General features: G+C 36.9%; 1 protein-coding gene across 3 annotated transcripts in view; it reads left to right on the forward strand.

The window, feature by feature from the left end:
• Usp5 (ubiquitin specific protease 5) overlaps positions 1–18,953 on the forward strand; it is a 241,766-nt gene that overhangs the window by 144,227 nt on the left and 78,586 nt on the right. For all 3 annotated transcript variants that reach the window (XM_090374004.1, XM_090374003.1, XM_090374005.1), the window contains 3 exons: positions 8,102–8,173; positions 11,241–11,322; positions 16,119–16,241. In XM_090374004.1, coding sequence (XP_090230130.1) covers positions 8,102–8,173; positions 11,241–11,322; positions 16,119–16,241 — 277 coding nt within the window. The remainder of the gene's footprint in view (positions 1–8,101; positions 8,174–11,240; positions 11,323–16,118; positions 16,242–18,953) is intronic.

Here is an 18,953-nt window from a genome sequence, read left to right on the forward strand (position 1 = left end):
ACTTACGTATCAAAATTAAACTTAAAATTCCAATTAAAATCATAAATTTAAATTGATCTAAATTGATTTAATTTAATCATGAAAAATATGTCGATTTTGGGTTGAACTTTGGCCCTCTTACAAATAAACTAAAAGAGATATTGATTTTAAATCCCCCTGCAGCGTTACCACCCAACAATAAAGTCAACCGATTCTTCGCCGCTTTGAAACCTGTCATTTTTTTCTTCTTTCAATATGAAACTTCTTTTAGGCATTCGTTTCCACAAAAGTCTTGCTTCATCTATGTTAAAAACTTGTTGAGAAGTATAACCTATAATATCCCTCTTCAATAATTTTAACAAGTTCTCTTTTGAAAGTTTCGGCTCCTTCTGCACTTGCGGCTTCTCCCTGGATTTTAAATCTATTCAACCAGCCCTTACTAGTTTTAAATGGTTCCACATTTTTTTTTTTTTTTTTTTTTTTTTTTTTATAGGTGAGTTTTCTTCAGATTATCATATTGGCTAATCTCTCTCTCTCTCTCTCTCTCTCTCTCTCTCTCTCTCTTTTTTTTTTTTTTTAATAATATTTAACTTAACTGAATTCTGCATTGGATATTATCTTTAATAAAATTGTAACTGCGTTGGTTACATTAATTACGATACAATGTTCAAGTAAAGTGTCCGTTTCGCATGATGTCTAATATGGTACTGAGTGATGACTAGACTTCGGATAAATGCATAAAATGCAAATATTACAAGCAATATACTTGATAATTTTTTTAAATGTTGATCTTGGAACTACATAACAAGCCTACATACTGCAATTAAATTAGCGTGAGAGAAAATTTCACTGAGTGGGAAACGTTTTAATGCTGTTTTGCTATTCATTTTCAAGCTATCGACTCCATCAAATGAAACGATTTCGTTTAATATGCCAAAAATGCAATCTGTAAAAGAGCGTTATAGTGATCTGTGACAGCATTATAGTCAGATACGGGTTATAATATAAGAACAGCGTTATAGCGAATCGGCGTAAAGCGAACCGCGTTATAATGGGGGCCTGCTGTACTGCAAAAACCTTTGGAGGTGCATTATGGTCACAGAAGCCGATGCACCAACAACTAAAAAAAAAAAAAAAAAAAAAAAAAAGCCACACGCATCCTGCCATGTTGCATTTTTCCCCAGACAGAAACAGGATCTTCCAACGATAATGCACCATGTCATCGGGCCTGCGCTGTGCATGTGTGGTTTGAGGAACACAGTGAAGATATCATCCATCTTGATTGGCCTCCAAATTTGCCCATTCAAATTGAACACCTGTGGGATGTTTTAGAATTTGATATCTAATTTGACATCATGAAAAGCTTTGCAGGCAGCATGGCCACAGATCCCAATGGATATCTTGAACCATTTAGTGGACATATGGTTTTGTAAGGGGCAGCTCGTAGAATGTGAGTTCATCTCCGCCTCGTATCTCTGTGACGAATGGTACCACTGTAAGACAGCCAGAGATATGGGTAGTGTAGGTTTGTGTGTATTATGTGTGGTTCTGTTTTGTTCTGGCCGCCTGACTACCACCTGGAAAGATGATTCTAGGTACTTTTCCCCACCACTGGAAAGGTGGACTAGTCCCAATGGAGCACGTACTGTCTCGATACGAGACTCTGATCTGCTTAATGTTGCAAAAGGTGGGCCAGATTTCTCTGGGGACCCACTCCAGAGAAAAAGAAAATTCTCATGGTGCAAAAAAAAAAAAGAGAGAGCGAGAGAGAGGTGGCCAGCATCAGCAACCCAAGTCCCAGGTGCCAGAACAGAGCGTGAGTAAAGGAGAAGAAAAATTTTAATCCCGCACCCTGGCTACCGTCTACTCTGTCGTCCCCATCCAGTCTTCAGTCTCCCCTCCCCACTAACTAAACCGACCGAGTATGTCTCTAATAATGCCGCTAAATTTTAATCTGCATCTAAATTTAACTGCTTTCTCGTAAATCTTTTTCAGCCTTTCGAAATTCTAGTGTTCACCCACTTTTTTTTTTTATATATATATATTTTTTTATCTATATATTTATATTTATATAAAAATTTCTATATTTAACACTTAATATTTAAGTTTTAATTTTATAATTTAAACTGTAATATTTTGATTCTATATATATATATAGAGAGAGAAAACTTTAAATTTTTGGCCTTCACAGAGTTCTAGTTAGTTATTTGGTTTTTAGGAGCATTAGCAACTAAGGCCATATTGCTCTGGGATATGCGGTGGTCATTCCCTGACCTTTCCGTATTTGGTGGTGAATGGCTCGAACCCCGGTCTAATCAAGAAGCATGGTCTGCGCACTGCTGCTACACCTTCCCACCTGGCTATGGAGGCGCCTCACAGAGTTCTGTGTCACATACAAAGAATACAATGCGAGATGGGGGGAAACCCCTTGTGCCATCAGACAACTAACACACTTTACACTTTACCCCAGCTACCATGTAGCATGGAAGATGAAGAAATCAGTCGGTGTGCCAGCAGAGAAGAGAGAAGAAAAAAATTTTTTTTTCAATCCCGCACCCCGGGTACTGTGAAGCAGTGAAGAGGAAGAGATCAGTCGGGGTGCCAGCAGAGAGAAAAAAATGAGAATGAGAAAGAAGAGAAAGTGGGTCAAGGCTGCTCCCAGTTCTAGGGCAGTCCCTAGAACCAGTGCAGAACATGGATTCTGCACTGGTTCTAGTGACTTTCATTTGGCAGTGGTATTGTTAATGATTGGAATTTCCACGTCAGTGATTGGCAATCAGTGTCCTCCTCCAGGCAAAAACCTCAGCTGCGAAAGTCTGGAAGGCTTTGAGGTTGTTCTAGCTACATATCAATTGATGCAGATCTACTGGGGAGGGGAAGTCCTGCATCTTGTTTTGGAAACGGTTTCTGATGTTGTAATGTACACACTCCAAAATCAAGTGTTTCCAACTTTCACTTTTTCCGCAAAAGCAGTAAGGAGTGTCAGTGAGTCCCAGCGTATGCAGTTTCTCATTTAGAGAACCGTGCCTGGTAATGAGAAAGGAAGATTTGAGGCTGAGGAAGAACCATCGGGCATTTTTTTAGTGGTTGCAAAGGTTACCTCTGGAAGATAACTCCAATTTACCATACCTATGGTAGAAGTATCCCATCTGGTCTGCCATATATTGAAGAGTTCGTTGAGACGAGATTTCTCCCACTTTACATCCGTAGTTAGTGTGAGTTCTATATCCAGTATCGTTACAGGAATACCTTTTTTTTAAAGTCGATAATAGGGCCCCGATGTAGATTGCATAAAGGTCGAGAGGGAGGATGCCCACTATAACTTGGAGAGCTGTTGTAGAAACTGTATGGCAGATTCGACGGGTCGCCGGTAACATAGCTCTTTGTGTAGAATTTAACTTTTCCTTCATTTTTCTGTTCCTTTATAATAAAGGAGAAGGGTTCATTTTAAGAGTCCCCACTCACTTCTTGAGATCCTTATAATTGAGGCAGACAACTTTTTGGTCTTGGAATTCAGATGCTGTAGATGGGGGAAGAATGACAGGCGGTTGTCTATTACAACTCCCAGGACTTTAGTCTGTTCTACAAAGGATAGCTGGGTTCCATTGATTTTGACTTGGGTGGGGCCTTTACAAGTCGAGTTTGGTTTGAAACACCGTCATCTTAGTTTTGGCAGGGTTAATTTGCAATTTGTTGAGTACAGTCCATGTAGAGAGATGGTTGAGTACTTGCTGTGCTGTGGATTCGAGGGCTGCTTTGGAATGACTGGTGATCGTGATGGTAAGGTCATTGGCAAATGCTATGATTTTTCATTTTTTCAAAGCTGTTACTGAGCCAGCTCTGGAGTACCATATTCCACACTAGGGGGCCCCAAGACAGAGCCCTGGGGACATCCCCAGTGGTTGGGTTTATGGACTTGGTGCTATTTTGACTTAATTATTATTGTGCATTGTGAGAAGTAGCTTCTAAACAGCCAGTAAAGATTGTTTGGGCATTCTGCTGTGCAAAGGTGTTCCAGTGCACTTTCCCACCATACATTATCGAAGGTCTCCCCTTGAATTCAATAAACAGGGTGAGTTCATATTTGGATTGCAAAGATTTCAGATGCAAGATCAAATCAGAGAGAGGCCGTCTTCATGTGATCTGCCCTGGGTGAATCCATATTGGACTGGTGAAATTATACCTTTGGAGAAAAAGAGATTCACGATTCGGAGGGCCATTAGGCTTTCCAAGGTCTTGCCCAGGTCTGCCAGCAGGGCAATTGGTCTGTACGAATGAGGGTTCATATTGGTTTTTTTGGTTTTGATATCAGGCGGAGCAGCACAACCTTCCAGGGCTGGGGAAACTTTGATTGTTGGAGGCATTTATTGTAGTGATAGAAGATGATCCTGCTTTAATTTATGAAATCTAATGATAAAGGCATATTCGATTAAATCCAGTCCTGGGTATTTTTTGATGTTTACCATTTTGAGGACTCGATTCAATTCCAGACTGTTGAATGGTTCAGCTTGAGCCTGTGTTATATTCGGCGTTCTTCTTCCGGATACTTGTGTTCCGGCAAGTCATTATGAGGTTTGTCATCCAGGAAGATCTTATTTATGATGCTGATAGAGTCAGCCCAGTTGGTGGTTTCATTTTGGTCAGCCAGGACAGTACCAGAGACGTCTGTTGCGAAGGTTTCCCCCATGTCATTTTATACAGTTAGCCCCCAGGGGTTTGAATTTCCAGATTCTAAGATAAATGTAGCCCAGGTTTCTCTTTTTCTAGTTGCTATTGCCTTGCTTATGTGTTCTTTTTATTCAACTATTCCCTGTATAGCCTTTCAACGTCTGCTCTGGCTAGTTCTGTCTGTTCTGATATTGCTTTCATGCCCAATGGACATCCCTCCTTAATGTCATAAGTTCCGCATTCCACCATGCACAGGGTTTGTTGCATGGGACTTTCTTTCTTGCTTCTTTATATGAGGCTCTAGTAATTGCTGTTTGTATTACTTCACTGTACTCTTCTGGTGTTGCTTCATATTGGAGAGAGTTATGGATTAGAAAGTCTCTTTTGATGGAGTTTTCGAAGGCATCCCAATTGACTGCTCTTAGGGGAAACCTTACTAATTCTGGCACTTTTGTCTTAGTAGTTGTCGGCAGGTACTTGGTCCCAATCTGAAAATAGATGACCCGATAGTTACTAAGCGTCCAGTCTGGTATTGTGACCCAATCCCAAATGTGTGTCCGTAAGTCATTGGTGGTTAGTGTAACATCAATATTAGATTGTCCAGTGGCGCTACAATATGTTGGAAGGTTGTTGGGTAGGTTATAGGTGGTAAAATTTATGTTTAGAATTAATTCCTCTAGAAGTTGCCTGTGTGCATCCAAGGAAGTTGAGAACCATAATGGTGATTTGGCATTAATGTCCGCTGTTATTAGTATACTGTTAGAGCCAAGGAGGTCTATGGCAAACTCAGTATATCTTAGGAAGTCATCTATGCCCCTGGAAGGCAGGCAGTAGAGGGAGATGGTATACAGTGATATTGAAAAGAACCTAGCCTGGATGCAAGTGACAAACTTCGTGCAGAGCCCGTGAATTATAAGGACGTCAGTTTGCTGGTTGAGTACAACTATGCAGCTCTTCGGGTCAGTGCTAGTTGGCTGTATTAGTCTTGTCTGCACTGAAACCCCACTATCTTTTGTGTGTGTTTTCTTCTGGGACTTTGATGGTATAAGACTCCTGTATTGCAATTATGTTCATTTGGTGAGCCTCAGCTGTCTGTCTTATTTCGTCCACAACTGTGTGGGAACGTTGAGCATTTATCTGCATGATGTGTAGCTTAATTGGACTGGAGTTCTGGCTATTACTGGTTGCTGAGGGTGATGCTGCCAGGGCAGGTCTGGTGAGCTGTTGTTGAGAAGTTAGTGGAGTCAATGCCTAGGCAAATAGTGGCTGTTATCTGTGCGAACTGCGGCCTAACATGGTATTAGATATGTGGTCATAATTCAGTGATCGCTGAATGTGTGTGTGTGTGTGTGTGTGTGTGTGTGTGTGTGTGTGTGTGTGGTGTGTGTGTGTGTGTGTGTGTGTATTATATACAGTAGAAAAAACTGTGTGTGTGTATATATATATATATATATATATATATATATATATATATATATATATATAAATTATATAATAGAATGAAAACTTTAATTAAAATAGGGGTAAAATTATCATAAAAAGAATAGAAAAGAAATGAATAAAGAAAATTAGTATTGCAAACACCAGTGGCTGCATTAATTCACATTCCACTACCTGCTGCTTATAATAACTGAGATTAAAACAATAAAATACATGCCAGTAGCATGGCAAACCAGTAGAGTGAAAATATCAATGAACCACACATAATAAAACAAAAAGTAGAAGCGGGATGAAGAAAAAGGGTATTGCAGAAGGAATGCTCCTAAAATAATTTAAAGGCCAAGATGTACAGTACCAAAATATATTTTAGAAAATGCTGATTAATTGAAAATTTAGCAGCACTAAAAAGGAGACAAGCACTATCTGCAACACTGGACCAACAAAATTAAATAAAATAACATAAATTAATTTGATTAATTTAAATATATTATTGGCCTTGTGGTCCTCCGTTGAGATGGGGCATAATGGTCAGTTATTTTATTTAATTTTGTTGGTCCAGTGTTGTAGATAAAGTTTGTCTCCTTTTTAGTAATAGTTCACATAATTTTACCTGGTGCCATCAGAAGGCTGCCACTAAATTTTCAATTAATTGGCATTTTCTAAAATATTTTGTTATTGTACATTTTTGGCCTTTCTAAATTATTTTAGGAGTGTTCCTTCTGCGATACCCTTTTCTTCACCACCCCCGTTTTGTTTTATTACGTGTGGTTCATTTATATTTTCACTCTACTGGTTTGCCATGCTACTGGCGTGTATTTTATTTGTTTTAATCTTAGTTATAAATTATGTATATATTATATTTAATATATATTATGAAATAATGAAATGAATGTAAAAGGTATATCAAATCAGTTTAATTCCATCAATTATAGATTAAACATTACATCAGTCTGTAACCTAATTACTACTGTAAGAGTGTTGTTGGTACCATAAAGGTATGGTACCAACTACACTCTTACTACACTCAAAGTGTGTTAAAACTTTAGCATAAAAGTACTAGGTGGGCTATTGGGCCAAAAGAACCTATAAAGACTAAGATAGCCTGTGCTGGTTTACTTCATTATACCCTAGAAATAAACACGTAATTAGCAATAAAATAATGATTGTATGGCTAATTATTGATTATTGGATATATTGAATGGCACTTTTTCGAGGGCTAACACCATTCAGTATATCCCATCAATATTTAGCAAGACTATCTGTTTCTGATTATTATCTGCCTGTTTGACTAAGTCCAAATAATGTTTATTATTTGGACTTAGTCAAAGAAGGCAATCTATATTTATATATGTATAAGAAGGCAATCTATATTTAAGTTTAAATTTAACAGCAAAATGACAAGATAACAGATAGCTTTGGAACAAATAATACAGAAAATGAGTGCCAACCATAATTTTCACTTTCACTATGCATGCGGATAAACACCGAGAATTTGTACTTCTAACAAATTTCACTGTGCATTTCGTTCAGTTTATGTAGCTTGGCTGTATGTGTGATGCAAAATTCAGAATATGCTCCATATGCTGGAGCATATTCTGAATTTTGCTGTGCCAATCGAAGGGTCATTTCCTGTCCATATTTGCATAAAATTCTGTACTGCACGGTATTTGTCATTCCCAGTGGACCAGTGAGAATGTGGAAATTCGTGGGACTTTGAAACTGACAATCCCCACATTTAAATCAAACATTGGCTCCTTATTTTGCATTGTGGTTTACACTTGCTTTCGAACCTATACTGCCTGTATCATTTAAATTAATACTTGATGTACTGTTCTTTCCTATAAACAATGTAGAATGTTATAAATTATTTGTGTGGTGTGAATCCTGTGTTGTTGTTATTAGTTATATTGTTACCTTTCATTTATAGAAATAATAGCAGTAGCCACACACTGTTGTTGGATGTTACTAATAACTGATTTTAATAAAGCATTAATCATGTATTTCTGTACGTTAGGTATTATCAAGAGGCAGAAAAAATATTTAAAAATTCTCCAGCTGATCCAACACAAGATTTTAATGTTCAAATGTAAGTAGCTTTAAAAAAAAAAATGTTTTTTTTTTTTTTTTTTCAGTGTCATTTATTTATAAGTTGATCTTCAAGTTAATCTACCTAAAAGGTTAAAAAAAAAAAAAAAAAAAAAAAAATCCCTTCCCATTATTTTATTTGCACTGTATACACGTAAATAAATTGCAAGTTGCTAACCAAAAGTTTATGGGCTGTAATGAAAAAAAAAAAGTTTCAATTACTAGCTATTGCATGGCATCCTTTCAAAGTACAGTAGACTCTCGATTTTCCCGGATAGATGGTAAAAAACAAATCCTGGATAATGATTTCCCGGTTAATCCAAAAATACAGAAGTCCCCGACATATGTAAGAGATACGTTCCAGGACTTCTTACTTCATCGAGTTTTACGTAATTCGGGAATGACTAATAGCGTATTGCTACTATATTATTATTGACAAATCTGAATTCTGCACGATACTTGTTAATATTTGGCCCATTTTCATACATCCTTATTATTTTAATTTTCTGATCCAAATCGATCGCTTTCCTTTTGTTGGTAGATTTACTAGTACCGCACCATGCTCTTAGTCGGCACCATGATAATGGTCAAAATGAAATTTTCTGTAAAGAACTTCACAGAGTTAAACAATTTGCACCTTCCGGGTTATTTGGCTTTTCTGTTCATCCGTCTAATTATAAACGGGTAGTAAAGTCGAACTTATTGCATTTGCGATAATACAGATAGCTGGAATTGTGCGAGTTTTTACATTATTATGGTGAAATGTGTTCCCCTTTCCTGAAATCTTCAGTCATATAAAAAAAAAAACCATAAATTGTAAGAATCTTCTCTTCTTTTCTATTTTTTCGCTTGTTACTCCATATGCAATTTGTGCATGCCATGATCGTCATTATTGATTGCTTATTTTATTTATTTATTATTTTTGTTTGTTTTAAATTTTACAATCCTAAAAAAAAAAAAAAATGAGCGAAAAAAATTTATGTAAATCCGTAGTTGCTTAAGTCAGGGGGACTTATTGTGTCGAAAAATGTTCAGTAACCTGTGTAAAAAAAGTATGGTGATAGATAAAAAACGAAAAAACTTACAACGCACTACTCGCGTGTCCAATACGATGCTTCCCTTTATTTTTTACAATGTTGCGTATGGTTTGGTCACTAACGTTATAATGGTTCAAGATTTAACGGATGCACCATTTTCAAACTTTTGAATAATTTCAAGTTTTTGTTTAACTGAAAACGCAACTCTTTTGCATTTACCCATCATTTTCACGATTTCTAAACAAAAAAAAAATTTTACTATAAAAAAATTCTGACATCCCTAACATAAATAATGAAACAAAATTTCCTTTTGTGCTGCAACGGAACACAACAAAATCGACGCGACGCACTAAAACAAACTAAACATTTGTTCTCTTTTTTTTTTTTTTTTTCCATTTTTTTGAGGGGTGGGTGTGCAGACAGCGGGGATTGCAAGATAATAGGTACACTATCTCCCAGTGATGACATAATACAGCTTGTCGCTTATTTACGACTTGCAAAATATCTGTTTATACCTATTCTAGTTATAATTTTTTGATTTCTGGTTTATTTATTTATTTTTTTTTAAATTTGGAGTCTTGAAGTGTCCCGGTTAATCCGATCCCAGTTAATCGAGAGTCTGCTGTATATTTCATTGAAAGGTTCAGGGGGATATATTTTGAAAAGGTCACTTCTGAGACTTCTTTTGATACCTCTTGATCTTGATTTTTGTTAACTTTTCCAAATGCCATTAAATCTTTTGAGTTTAAATTTTAGCCTTGGAAACAAAAGTAAATCACAAAAGAGCTAGAAATGGGAAGATATTGGAGGGGGGGGGGGGTTTCAGAAATCTTCAACTGTGATCATTTACATATTTTCAAAATGCATTAGCAGATTCATTTGAGAGTCATATCACAAAATCACGGGTTGATAAGACGTTTGTTTTGTGAATTAGCTTGCTAACTTTTGCAACGTTTTCATCTGATTAGGCCGTGAATAGACACTTTGACACTAGTATCTTCGAAAGAGAGCAGCACATTTTTTAAAATGTCATCACTCAGAAGTATTGGTTTCTTTTCATTGCTTGCTCTCCAAACATCTTCAGAAGCTGTTTTCCTAAATTTTAACTAGATGGAAATTCACTGTTTTTGCAAATCCTAGATTTGCAAGAAATTATAAAGTCTATTCAGCATGCTTTTACTCAGAGGCACTTAAAATAAGACTGAAGCAAGCTAGTTGAATGTGAGGGTTGGTACCAAACTGCTCACAGAGGTATGTAGCAGCTTTACTGTTTAGTGGCAGAACTTCATAGCAAGGGGAAGCCATAAACTTTTGGATAGTACACCAAGTCTGATTTTATTAATGAAAACCTAGCCCACAAAAATGACAGAATTATTTTCTCTTGGCTGAACAACATCAAAAATCATGGCTTTTTCTTTTAATTTTTTCCTTTAAACACAAAAGGTTGTAAATATTTAGCATCGTGGGGGGTCATTTGTTTCAGGAAGTATAGATATAAATGTACCTTGAGCAATACAGTAATAGTTCCCGATTAGGAGGATATGATTTGTAATGGTTTAGTTCAAATGATAAAACATGCTGTAGAAGTAAAGATACTAGGAAAAGAAAAAATTTTCATTAGGCTGTAGATGTAGAAGATAAATCATTTGAATTGTTTGGTCAGTTATGATGCTTAAAAGTTCTGGAATTATTAAATTAAATTTTTTTTCCCTTGCTGTCTAAATTACAGTTATTGAATGATATATGTAATGTGATAATCCCATTAAAATAAATTATTGTTAACCTTATAACCTCTAATGAAGTGAAGTTTTAAAAATATCCTTTTCATCTGAATACAGGTCATTAAATTTAAGTTAAATCTTTTCTCATATTAAAATTACTTATGTTCTTTTAACCATATTGAATCAGCTTTTAGAAATTTTCCATCAGAATTAAGATGTATCCAGGAATCAGATATGCATGTTTTTATTTGAAGAAGGAAAAAAAAAAAAAAAAAAAAAAAAATGTTCATACGTAAATTTACATTTTTAGGTGTAAACTGTCATGTGGCTTACTGTCTGGAGACTACTCTAAACCACCACCACCATCTAATCATCAGAAAGATTCGGATGAGGTACTGCTTTATTTGTTTTAATTGTAATTAAAAACTTCATTAATCAGTATGCAGAATTGTGGGAATTAATTTGAAAACTTTTGAAATTGATGGTTTATATTGTTTCTGAAAAGGTATATTAAATACCACGATATATATAATTTAGCAGTTTGATGCATATTTAGTAAAGTACAGTTAAAAATGCAGATAGAGTAGAAAGTTAACTTCCTTTTTTTTTAAAAAAGGCATAAAAAAAAACACACTTCCAATTATCTGTTTATTCTAACAGTTTGTCTAGTTCTTCCTTGAATTTATTCATACTGCTCACCTCTACAAAACCAGATTGGAGTTTGTTCCTAAAATCAGTTACCCTCTGCCACCTTGTGTGTAGTCTGAGCAAGAAGGATTCCATCAGCATTAAGCTTCCACAATCCATTCAAGACCTTAAACACTTCAATCAGATCTCCTCACAGGGGGCCTAGTCTCTAGACACTAAAATTTGCAAAACTGAAGCATTTTTATCTGCCCACGAATCTTGTTTCTCTTTTCTGCACCCATTCCAGTGGATCCATCCTTCCTAAAACGAGGCTTCCAGATCTGTATGTAGTACTCAAGATGTGGCCTTATCATTCCTTTATGCACTGGGATAATCACTACCTTATCCCTGCTTGATAAATTTGTGTATATCATTGACAAAACCCATGAGCTGTCCGCAGTGCTCAGAGAACTTGGTGTCTGACAGCACAGTTACTTCCTGGTCTTTTTCATTTTCCACTACCTTGAGTATACTGCCACACAGTCAGTGTGTTATTCTGGGATTACTGCTACCTATATGCAATATTTTGCATTTGTCAATGTTAAATCTCAGTTTCCATTTCTCAGCCCATCTGCCTAATTTTTCTAGATCTTGTTGCAGCAGCGTAGTGACATGCCGCATTATAACCGTAGTTGTTTTTGTGCCATAAAAAATGAAAAAAAAAAAAAAAAAAACACAAACAAGCAGCAGTGTACCCTGATTAATGTGATTAACTACACTGCCAACCTTCATATCATCTGGAAATTAGACATCAAGTCTGATATGCCTTCATCAGTATAATTAATAAATATAGAAATCAACAATTTTGGAGACTAAATGCACAAGGCATGTTATGGGGGAAATTAACTATATAATATCAGTAAATACACCATAGTTTACCCATAAATTTAACTACATAAGTAGTGTAATGGCATCATTTGATTTTATCTCATATTGTGGCTACCTTAACGAGATACCAGGTATTGCACTACTTCAAATAAATAACGCTTCTCTAGTAGAGGATACTACTGTTATTTATTCTCAGTGGGCTGGTCCACCATCCAGATGCATTTCGGAGCTTGTTGTCTCACTCGTTGGTGGGTGGGCAGTTACCCTGATGATGCAGACATGCCAGCACAGTTGCAAAGTTAATTCCTCAATATGAGAGATGCCAAATGGTGAAAATAATGATAATATTTTGAAGACTAAATGCACAAGGCATAATATATGATTAAGAGGCCTGTGCACTCTGGATTCATTAGTACTATTGTGGGTTATTGCGGACACAGAGCGAAATGGAAACAAAATAAATAATGACAAGTTTAATATTAATTGGAAAACACACATATATTAAATTAGATACATACAAAAGCTTTCGGTTAGTTTGTTAACTTTCATCAGTCAAACTGACAGTTAAGTGTGGAACATGAGGGCGTGTACTGCCAGTTATGTATATGAACTGCATGATGTGATGGTCAATTGTTGGATGTTGAAGCCTGTGGCTGTGACACATCTGAACGTTGCCAGCGTTTGTCATTCATCAAAATGGTTGTTTCAATGATAGGGTGGACACGACATCCACTGCTCCTGTTGACTGAGGTATTAGAGCATGTGATGTTCAACGACTCAAACCAGCTGCATCGCCGGTAGTGGCAGGACTTATCTACAATCACGACATCTTGGTGTAGATCAGTGTCGTGATGGGTTGACCAGACATGTTCGGCAATGGCCAAGCGTTCTGTCTGCTAAGCAGATGTCTCTTTCGTGTTCTGAAAGACGTTTTCCGAGCCGTCTCCCAGTTTCCCCAATGTAGCAGCTAGTGCAGTCACGGAAAGAGATGCGGTAGACTAGACCACTTTATAGTAAGATGGGAATCAGTCAGGCGCCTCCGTAGCCAGGTGGGAAGGAGCAGCAGTGCGTAGCACACGCTTCTTGATTAGACCGGGGTTCGAGCCCGTCACCACCAAATACGGAGGATGCGGAAAGGTTAAGGAATAACCACCGCATATCCTGGAGCAATATGGCCTTAGTTGCTAATGCTCCTAAAAACCCAACAACGTAAATGTGGGAATCAGTGTTTTCGCTTTAGAGATGAGGGATCGTAACTTTCTGCCTGGGTGTTGTACGCATTTTATTCCATGTGACCCTAGAAATCTGTTGTGATAGGTTTGGGTAATATGGGATAAAGGCGCTCGTGGTTGAGTCATTACCTTGGATGTTCCTGTCGGTCACTACGGGTCATATGTCTGTAGGTCACACCTGTCAAGGGTACTGGTGGGATAGCCACACCTTGCAAGATCTGCCTTGACTTTAGCAACCTCGGTGCACCTCTCATCTACAGAACTAGAGTGGGTCCAGGCGTGGGTTAGCAAGGTTCGTGCAGTGCAAGAAGATGGTTCTGCACATGTGCTGACCGGAAGTTGGTAAATTGGCCAGCACACGTTGGTTTAGGGTAGACAGTTGTTTTAAGCACATGCCCTTGTGTCGGACAAGGGTGTCTAAGTATGGTATGGTCCGATTCTAGCTCGATGGTGAATTTTATGAAAGGCAACAGAGAATTGAGGTGGTCCAAGAGTCGGTCACCCGAATTTCCGGGGATAACCACAAACACATCATTCACATAGCGACACCAAAAGGTAATGGGATCTGGTACATTTGTAAATGCACGACCCTCTAATTTTTCCAAGAATAACCCATAATAGTAATAATGAATCCAGAGCACACAGGCCTCTTTAATCATATATTATGCCTTGTGCATTTAGTCTTCAAAATATTATCATTACCTTCACCATTTGGCATCTCTCATATTGTGGAATTAACTTTGCATTCCAAGACTGCCTTCCAAGATAATGCAGACATGCCGTGTTGGCATGTCTGCATTATCTTGGAAGGCAGTTTATTCCAGTTGGTATGTGATCAAATATAAACCTCCCCTCTGTTAGTTTTCTGAAATAGTTTATATTGAGGCCTCCTGGATTGTTGTAATATTTCACTGTGAAAATTCTACCCTCATTCAGTTTGCTTCTCCCCATGCATTTTACACCTCGATCAGATCTCTTCTTCCCCTGAGATTACTTAAAATATAATTGCTCCAAACATAAATCCAAATATAAATGCTCAAACCATTCATAATACATGTCTGTACAACTGTGTTCACAGAAATTTGAATGTTGTGTGGACTATAAAATTTGGAATAATTCATGTGGTTGGGAAGACTTATGCTTTTTGTCTGAAACTAGCTAATTATAGCCTCAGTTGTAGAGGCCTTTAATAATTCCTGCAGATACCTTACTAAGCAAGTAACAAGTGACACAGTCACTGTCACAGAGAACCACGTGTTATATTACAAAGGCAATCACTAAATAATTCAGCACTATAATTTATGAATTTGAATACCTTCATCTACTGCTCTTTGCATATAGCATTGGGAACTTGTGGTTGGCAGTGCTTGGCTAGGGTGGGTAAAGTGCTTGCCTGGCAACCAAAAGGTCGTGGGTTCGAATCCCGCCTCGGGCTTGGAACAAAGTACTGCAAAAACCTTGGGAGGTACATTATGGCCACAGAAGCTGATGCACCAACAACTACCAAAAAAAAAAAAGAAAGAAAAAAAGTGCTTGGCTAGTGCTGTCTTAATAATGCTAGTTTGTATTATAAGGCAAATGTGGTCAAGAGATCCAGATATGATGTACCTCCTATGCAACAAACAGTCTGCATGTGTGATGTTAGCATTAGCAGAGGCATACGATGCAAGAAAGCAAGCTTATGCAGTATCAGCCAAAAAAAAAAAAAAAAAACCCCTCCCATTTCTCTCATCTATTCACTCCAAATGCTTGTCCAGCTCAGCCTTAAATTTATTTAAGCTATCATGTATCTGCTAAATGGATATTAAAAATCTGATGGGGAATTATTTTTGTTTGAATGTTTCTCTTGTTTCTTCTTCCTGCCTCGATAGTCCCTGCCCACAGTCAGAATATACAGCCAAATCCAGTTTCCACGACAACCAGTAATGGCCAACTCTAATGACATCACAAGTATTAGAGCATTTCAATGCATAGCCACTCGTAAGAGGTCACTCATTCAATAGGAAACACTCCACCCTTCCATCAAACAATAGCCTAGCAAGTCTCAAGTCAGCATTCTATCTGTTTTGAGCCCTTCAGAATAAACATTTTGGTATCAGAACTTATAACTATCATTCCATTAGTTTCTTTGGAGGTGCAGTTGTAGATAATATCTAACTATACCTCTTTAATTTCTTCACCTTTGATTGAAGAAGATCATGGGGTGGATGAAATTGTAACAGTGGTTATTTATTATTGTAATTATTTAATTGTTAGGGATAAATCAATTTATATACAGTTATGCCCTCTTCTCATAAAAAAAAATTAAAAAATTCAAATACACATGAAAGAGTTTGACAAAATATTGCTCTTTGATATCTAAAATGTGGAAGTATTTATTTAAAATATTTGATTTAAAAAGCATCTATTTATATATTCATTTGAACATGTTTGATTCCTAGTGCCAACCTGGTATTAAACCTCAAATGTTCAAAAGCCTAATTGGGAAAGGACATCCTGAATTTTCCACAAAGAGACAACAGGATGCACAAGAATACTTCCTTCACTTAATCAATGTGCTAGAGGTATGTTAATTTTAGAAAAAAATTATTTTATAATAATATTTTCATTCCCTATGATATTTGTTTTCTACCTTTTAAGTAGCATATCTGGTTATTGTTATAAGTTCTTGTGCTCTTTTCATATCATCAACAAAGTTATCAAAATTGCAATAACTAGGGCCAAATTTTTTTCAAATCTAGGTGCTAGGTTGGAAGTAAAATTTCTTGGCATTTGTGAGTTTTTCTGAAACATGCATTTCCTTGCAAGTAGAGCTCACAATTTCAGTATACTGGATTAATACATGCAGCATAAGACAAATTCCCATAAACATGATAAAACTGTCTTAAGTAAATAAGTACATTTGACTTACTTATTACAGGTAACCTTTAAGTTAAAGAAGTTCAGTGTTTTTGCATATATATCAGTTGTATTCTAAGGAAAATTTTTCAAAATGTGATAAATTGTGAGTTAACATGAATTTCATAGACCTACCATTTGGGCTGGCCCAGAGTGCCAACCGGTGATCAAAGTGAGTTACAAAGTGAATTTCAAAGCATCTTTTAGTATTAGTATTAGTATTAGCATTAGTAGAGGCATATGATGCAAGAAAGCAAGCTTATGCAGCATCAGCCAAAAAAAAAAAAAAACCCCCTTCCACTTCACCCCTCCGTTCGTTCGAAATACCTGTCCAGCTGAGCCTTAAATTTATTTAGGCTATCAACTTCCACATCAAGGGATGGAAGTCTGTTTCACCAACCAACTACCCGCTGGCTAAAGGCAAATTTCCGCACATCTATTCTACATCTGTCTTTCCTCAATTTGAATTTATGCCCTCTCAGGTGATTATTCTGAGCAAGAGGCAGTATCCCATCAGCATTGAGCATGCTCAAACAATTCAAGGCTTTGTACACCTCTATCAGATCACCTCGCCGGTGCCTAGTCTCCAGACACTGTAATTTGCAAAACTTAAGCCTCTCTTCGTAAGAGCAACCCTTCAATCCGTTCACTAACCTTGTTGCCCTTCTCTGTACTCGTTCCAGCAGCTCTACATCCTTCTTGAATTAAGGCCTCCAGACCTGTATACAGTACTCAAGGTGTGGCCTGACCATTGCCTTATACAAGGGAATAATCACCTCACTATCCCTGTATATTATTGATAAGACACCATGAGCTACTCTTGCAGCCCATCTGCACTGCTCAGAGAACTTAATATCTGCCTGCACAACCACCCCCAAGTCCCTTTCATTCTCTACCACTGTCAGTGTAGTACCACAGAGTTGATACGTTGCTCTGGGGTTGCTGTTTCCCATGTGTAGTACTTTACATTTGTCAATGTTAAACTTCATTTGCCACCTCTCAGCCCATCTGCTCAACCTTTCCAGATCCTGTTGCAGCAGCATAGTGTCAGTAGTGTCCTTGACAACCCTGCCAACCTCGTATCGTCTGCAAACTTGGACATTAAGCCTGATATACCATCATCAATATCATTTATAAATACAGAAAACAACAGACCCAACACTGAACCCTGAGGGACTCCACTAATAACATTAGTCCATTGATTACCACTCTCTGTCTTCTCCCACTCAACCATCCCTTTTTCCATTTTTGTCAACTAAGCTTTGCTGAAGGCACACTAATTCAGTCATAGTGAGAAGAAAGCCCAAAAATGTCTCAGCCGTCTGTAATCCAGATCAATTCAGTCTGGTATTTTTCAATCCTGGGTCAAAAAGGTTGTTGGAAAAGTCAGCAGTGAAAGTGTTAATAAGCTGAGCATCTGCCAGTTGCCCTCACCTGTCCATATTCATGCATCACTGAATTTCATTGGATTGGAGAGAACACAAATGCAACAGTTTTTGTTCTATTTTTAACTTGTTGAGAGTACAACTATTAGTTTTGCAATGTCAATTATTATATTTAATTCACACTTACATAGTACATTGAATGATATTGTGTCACTGTGGTTGTATTGTAGAAAAAAAACCTATCTTTTAATTTATTATAAACTATAGCATGTATAATGTATTTCTAAGAAAAAAGAATCACCAAGAGAGGACAATAATATAAGTTTCACATAAATCAAAACCCACATTATAATTTAGGCTGCTTGCTAGCACACTAGTATGATATATTCAAAAAAAAAAAAAAAAAAAAAAAATTAGAGGGAAAATATAAAATTTAAAATAAAACAACTGTAAATTCTTACCGCTGTAATTGGAATGATATTGGTTTGAATGTTTTTATTCCAGTTAATCCAGAAAAAGAAAAAGTTTATTTCAGAGGCTCTCTAATGGTACTTAGACTAGCTAAAACTGAAACCAGTGTGATGACAATGTTAGAACAAGAAGTCGACATATGTAATGTTCATTGGTGTCAAAAAAAAAAAAATAATAAAATAAATGCTATTTGTTATTACAAAATTATTACATTTTGCTTATGATGCACAACTTTGGGAACACCCTGCATATCAAACAAGGTTGAGGACAAACAACGTTCATGTCTCACAACTTTTCTAATCCACTTTCAATATCACCCTGTTCCAACTATTACCTTTTGTCTCTTTCCAGTATCTGCTTATCACTGTTATCCTTTCAAATATATTCATAATTTGACCCAGTCCACTCAATCAAAAGCTGTGTCCAAATCTGTAAATCTCATGAGCCTGTCTTTATTCACTTCCAGATTTCTTTCTGTCAACATTCATTCTCATCGCTCCTTTTGTAGGTCAGGGAATGACC

The sequence above is a fragment of the Mastigoproctus giganteus genome, chromosome 5, assembly GCF_048544385.1.
Source record: "Mastigoproctus giganteus isolate SK-2022 chromosome 5, ASM4854438v1, whole genome shotgun sequence".
NCBI classification, from domain to species: Eukaryota; Metazoa; Arthropoda; class Arachnida; order Uropygi; family Thelyphonidae; genus Mastigoproctus; species Mastigoproctus giganteus.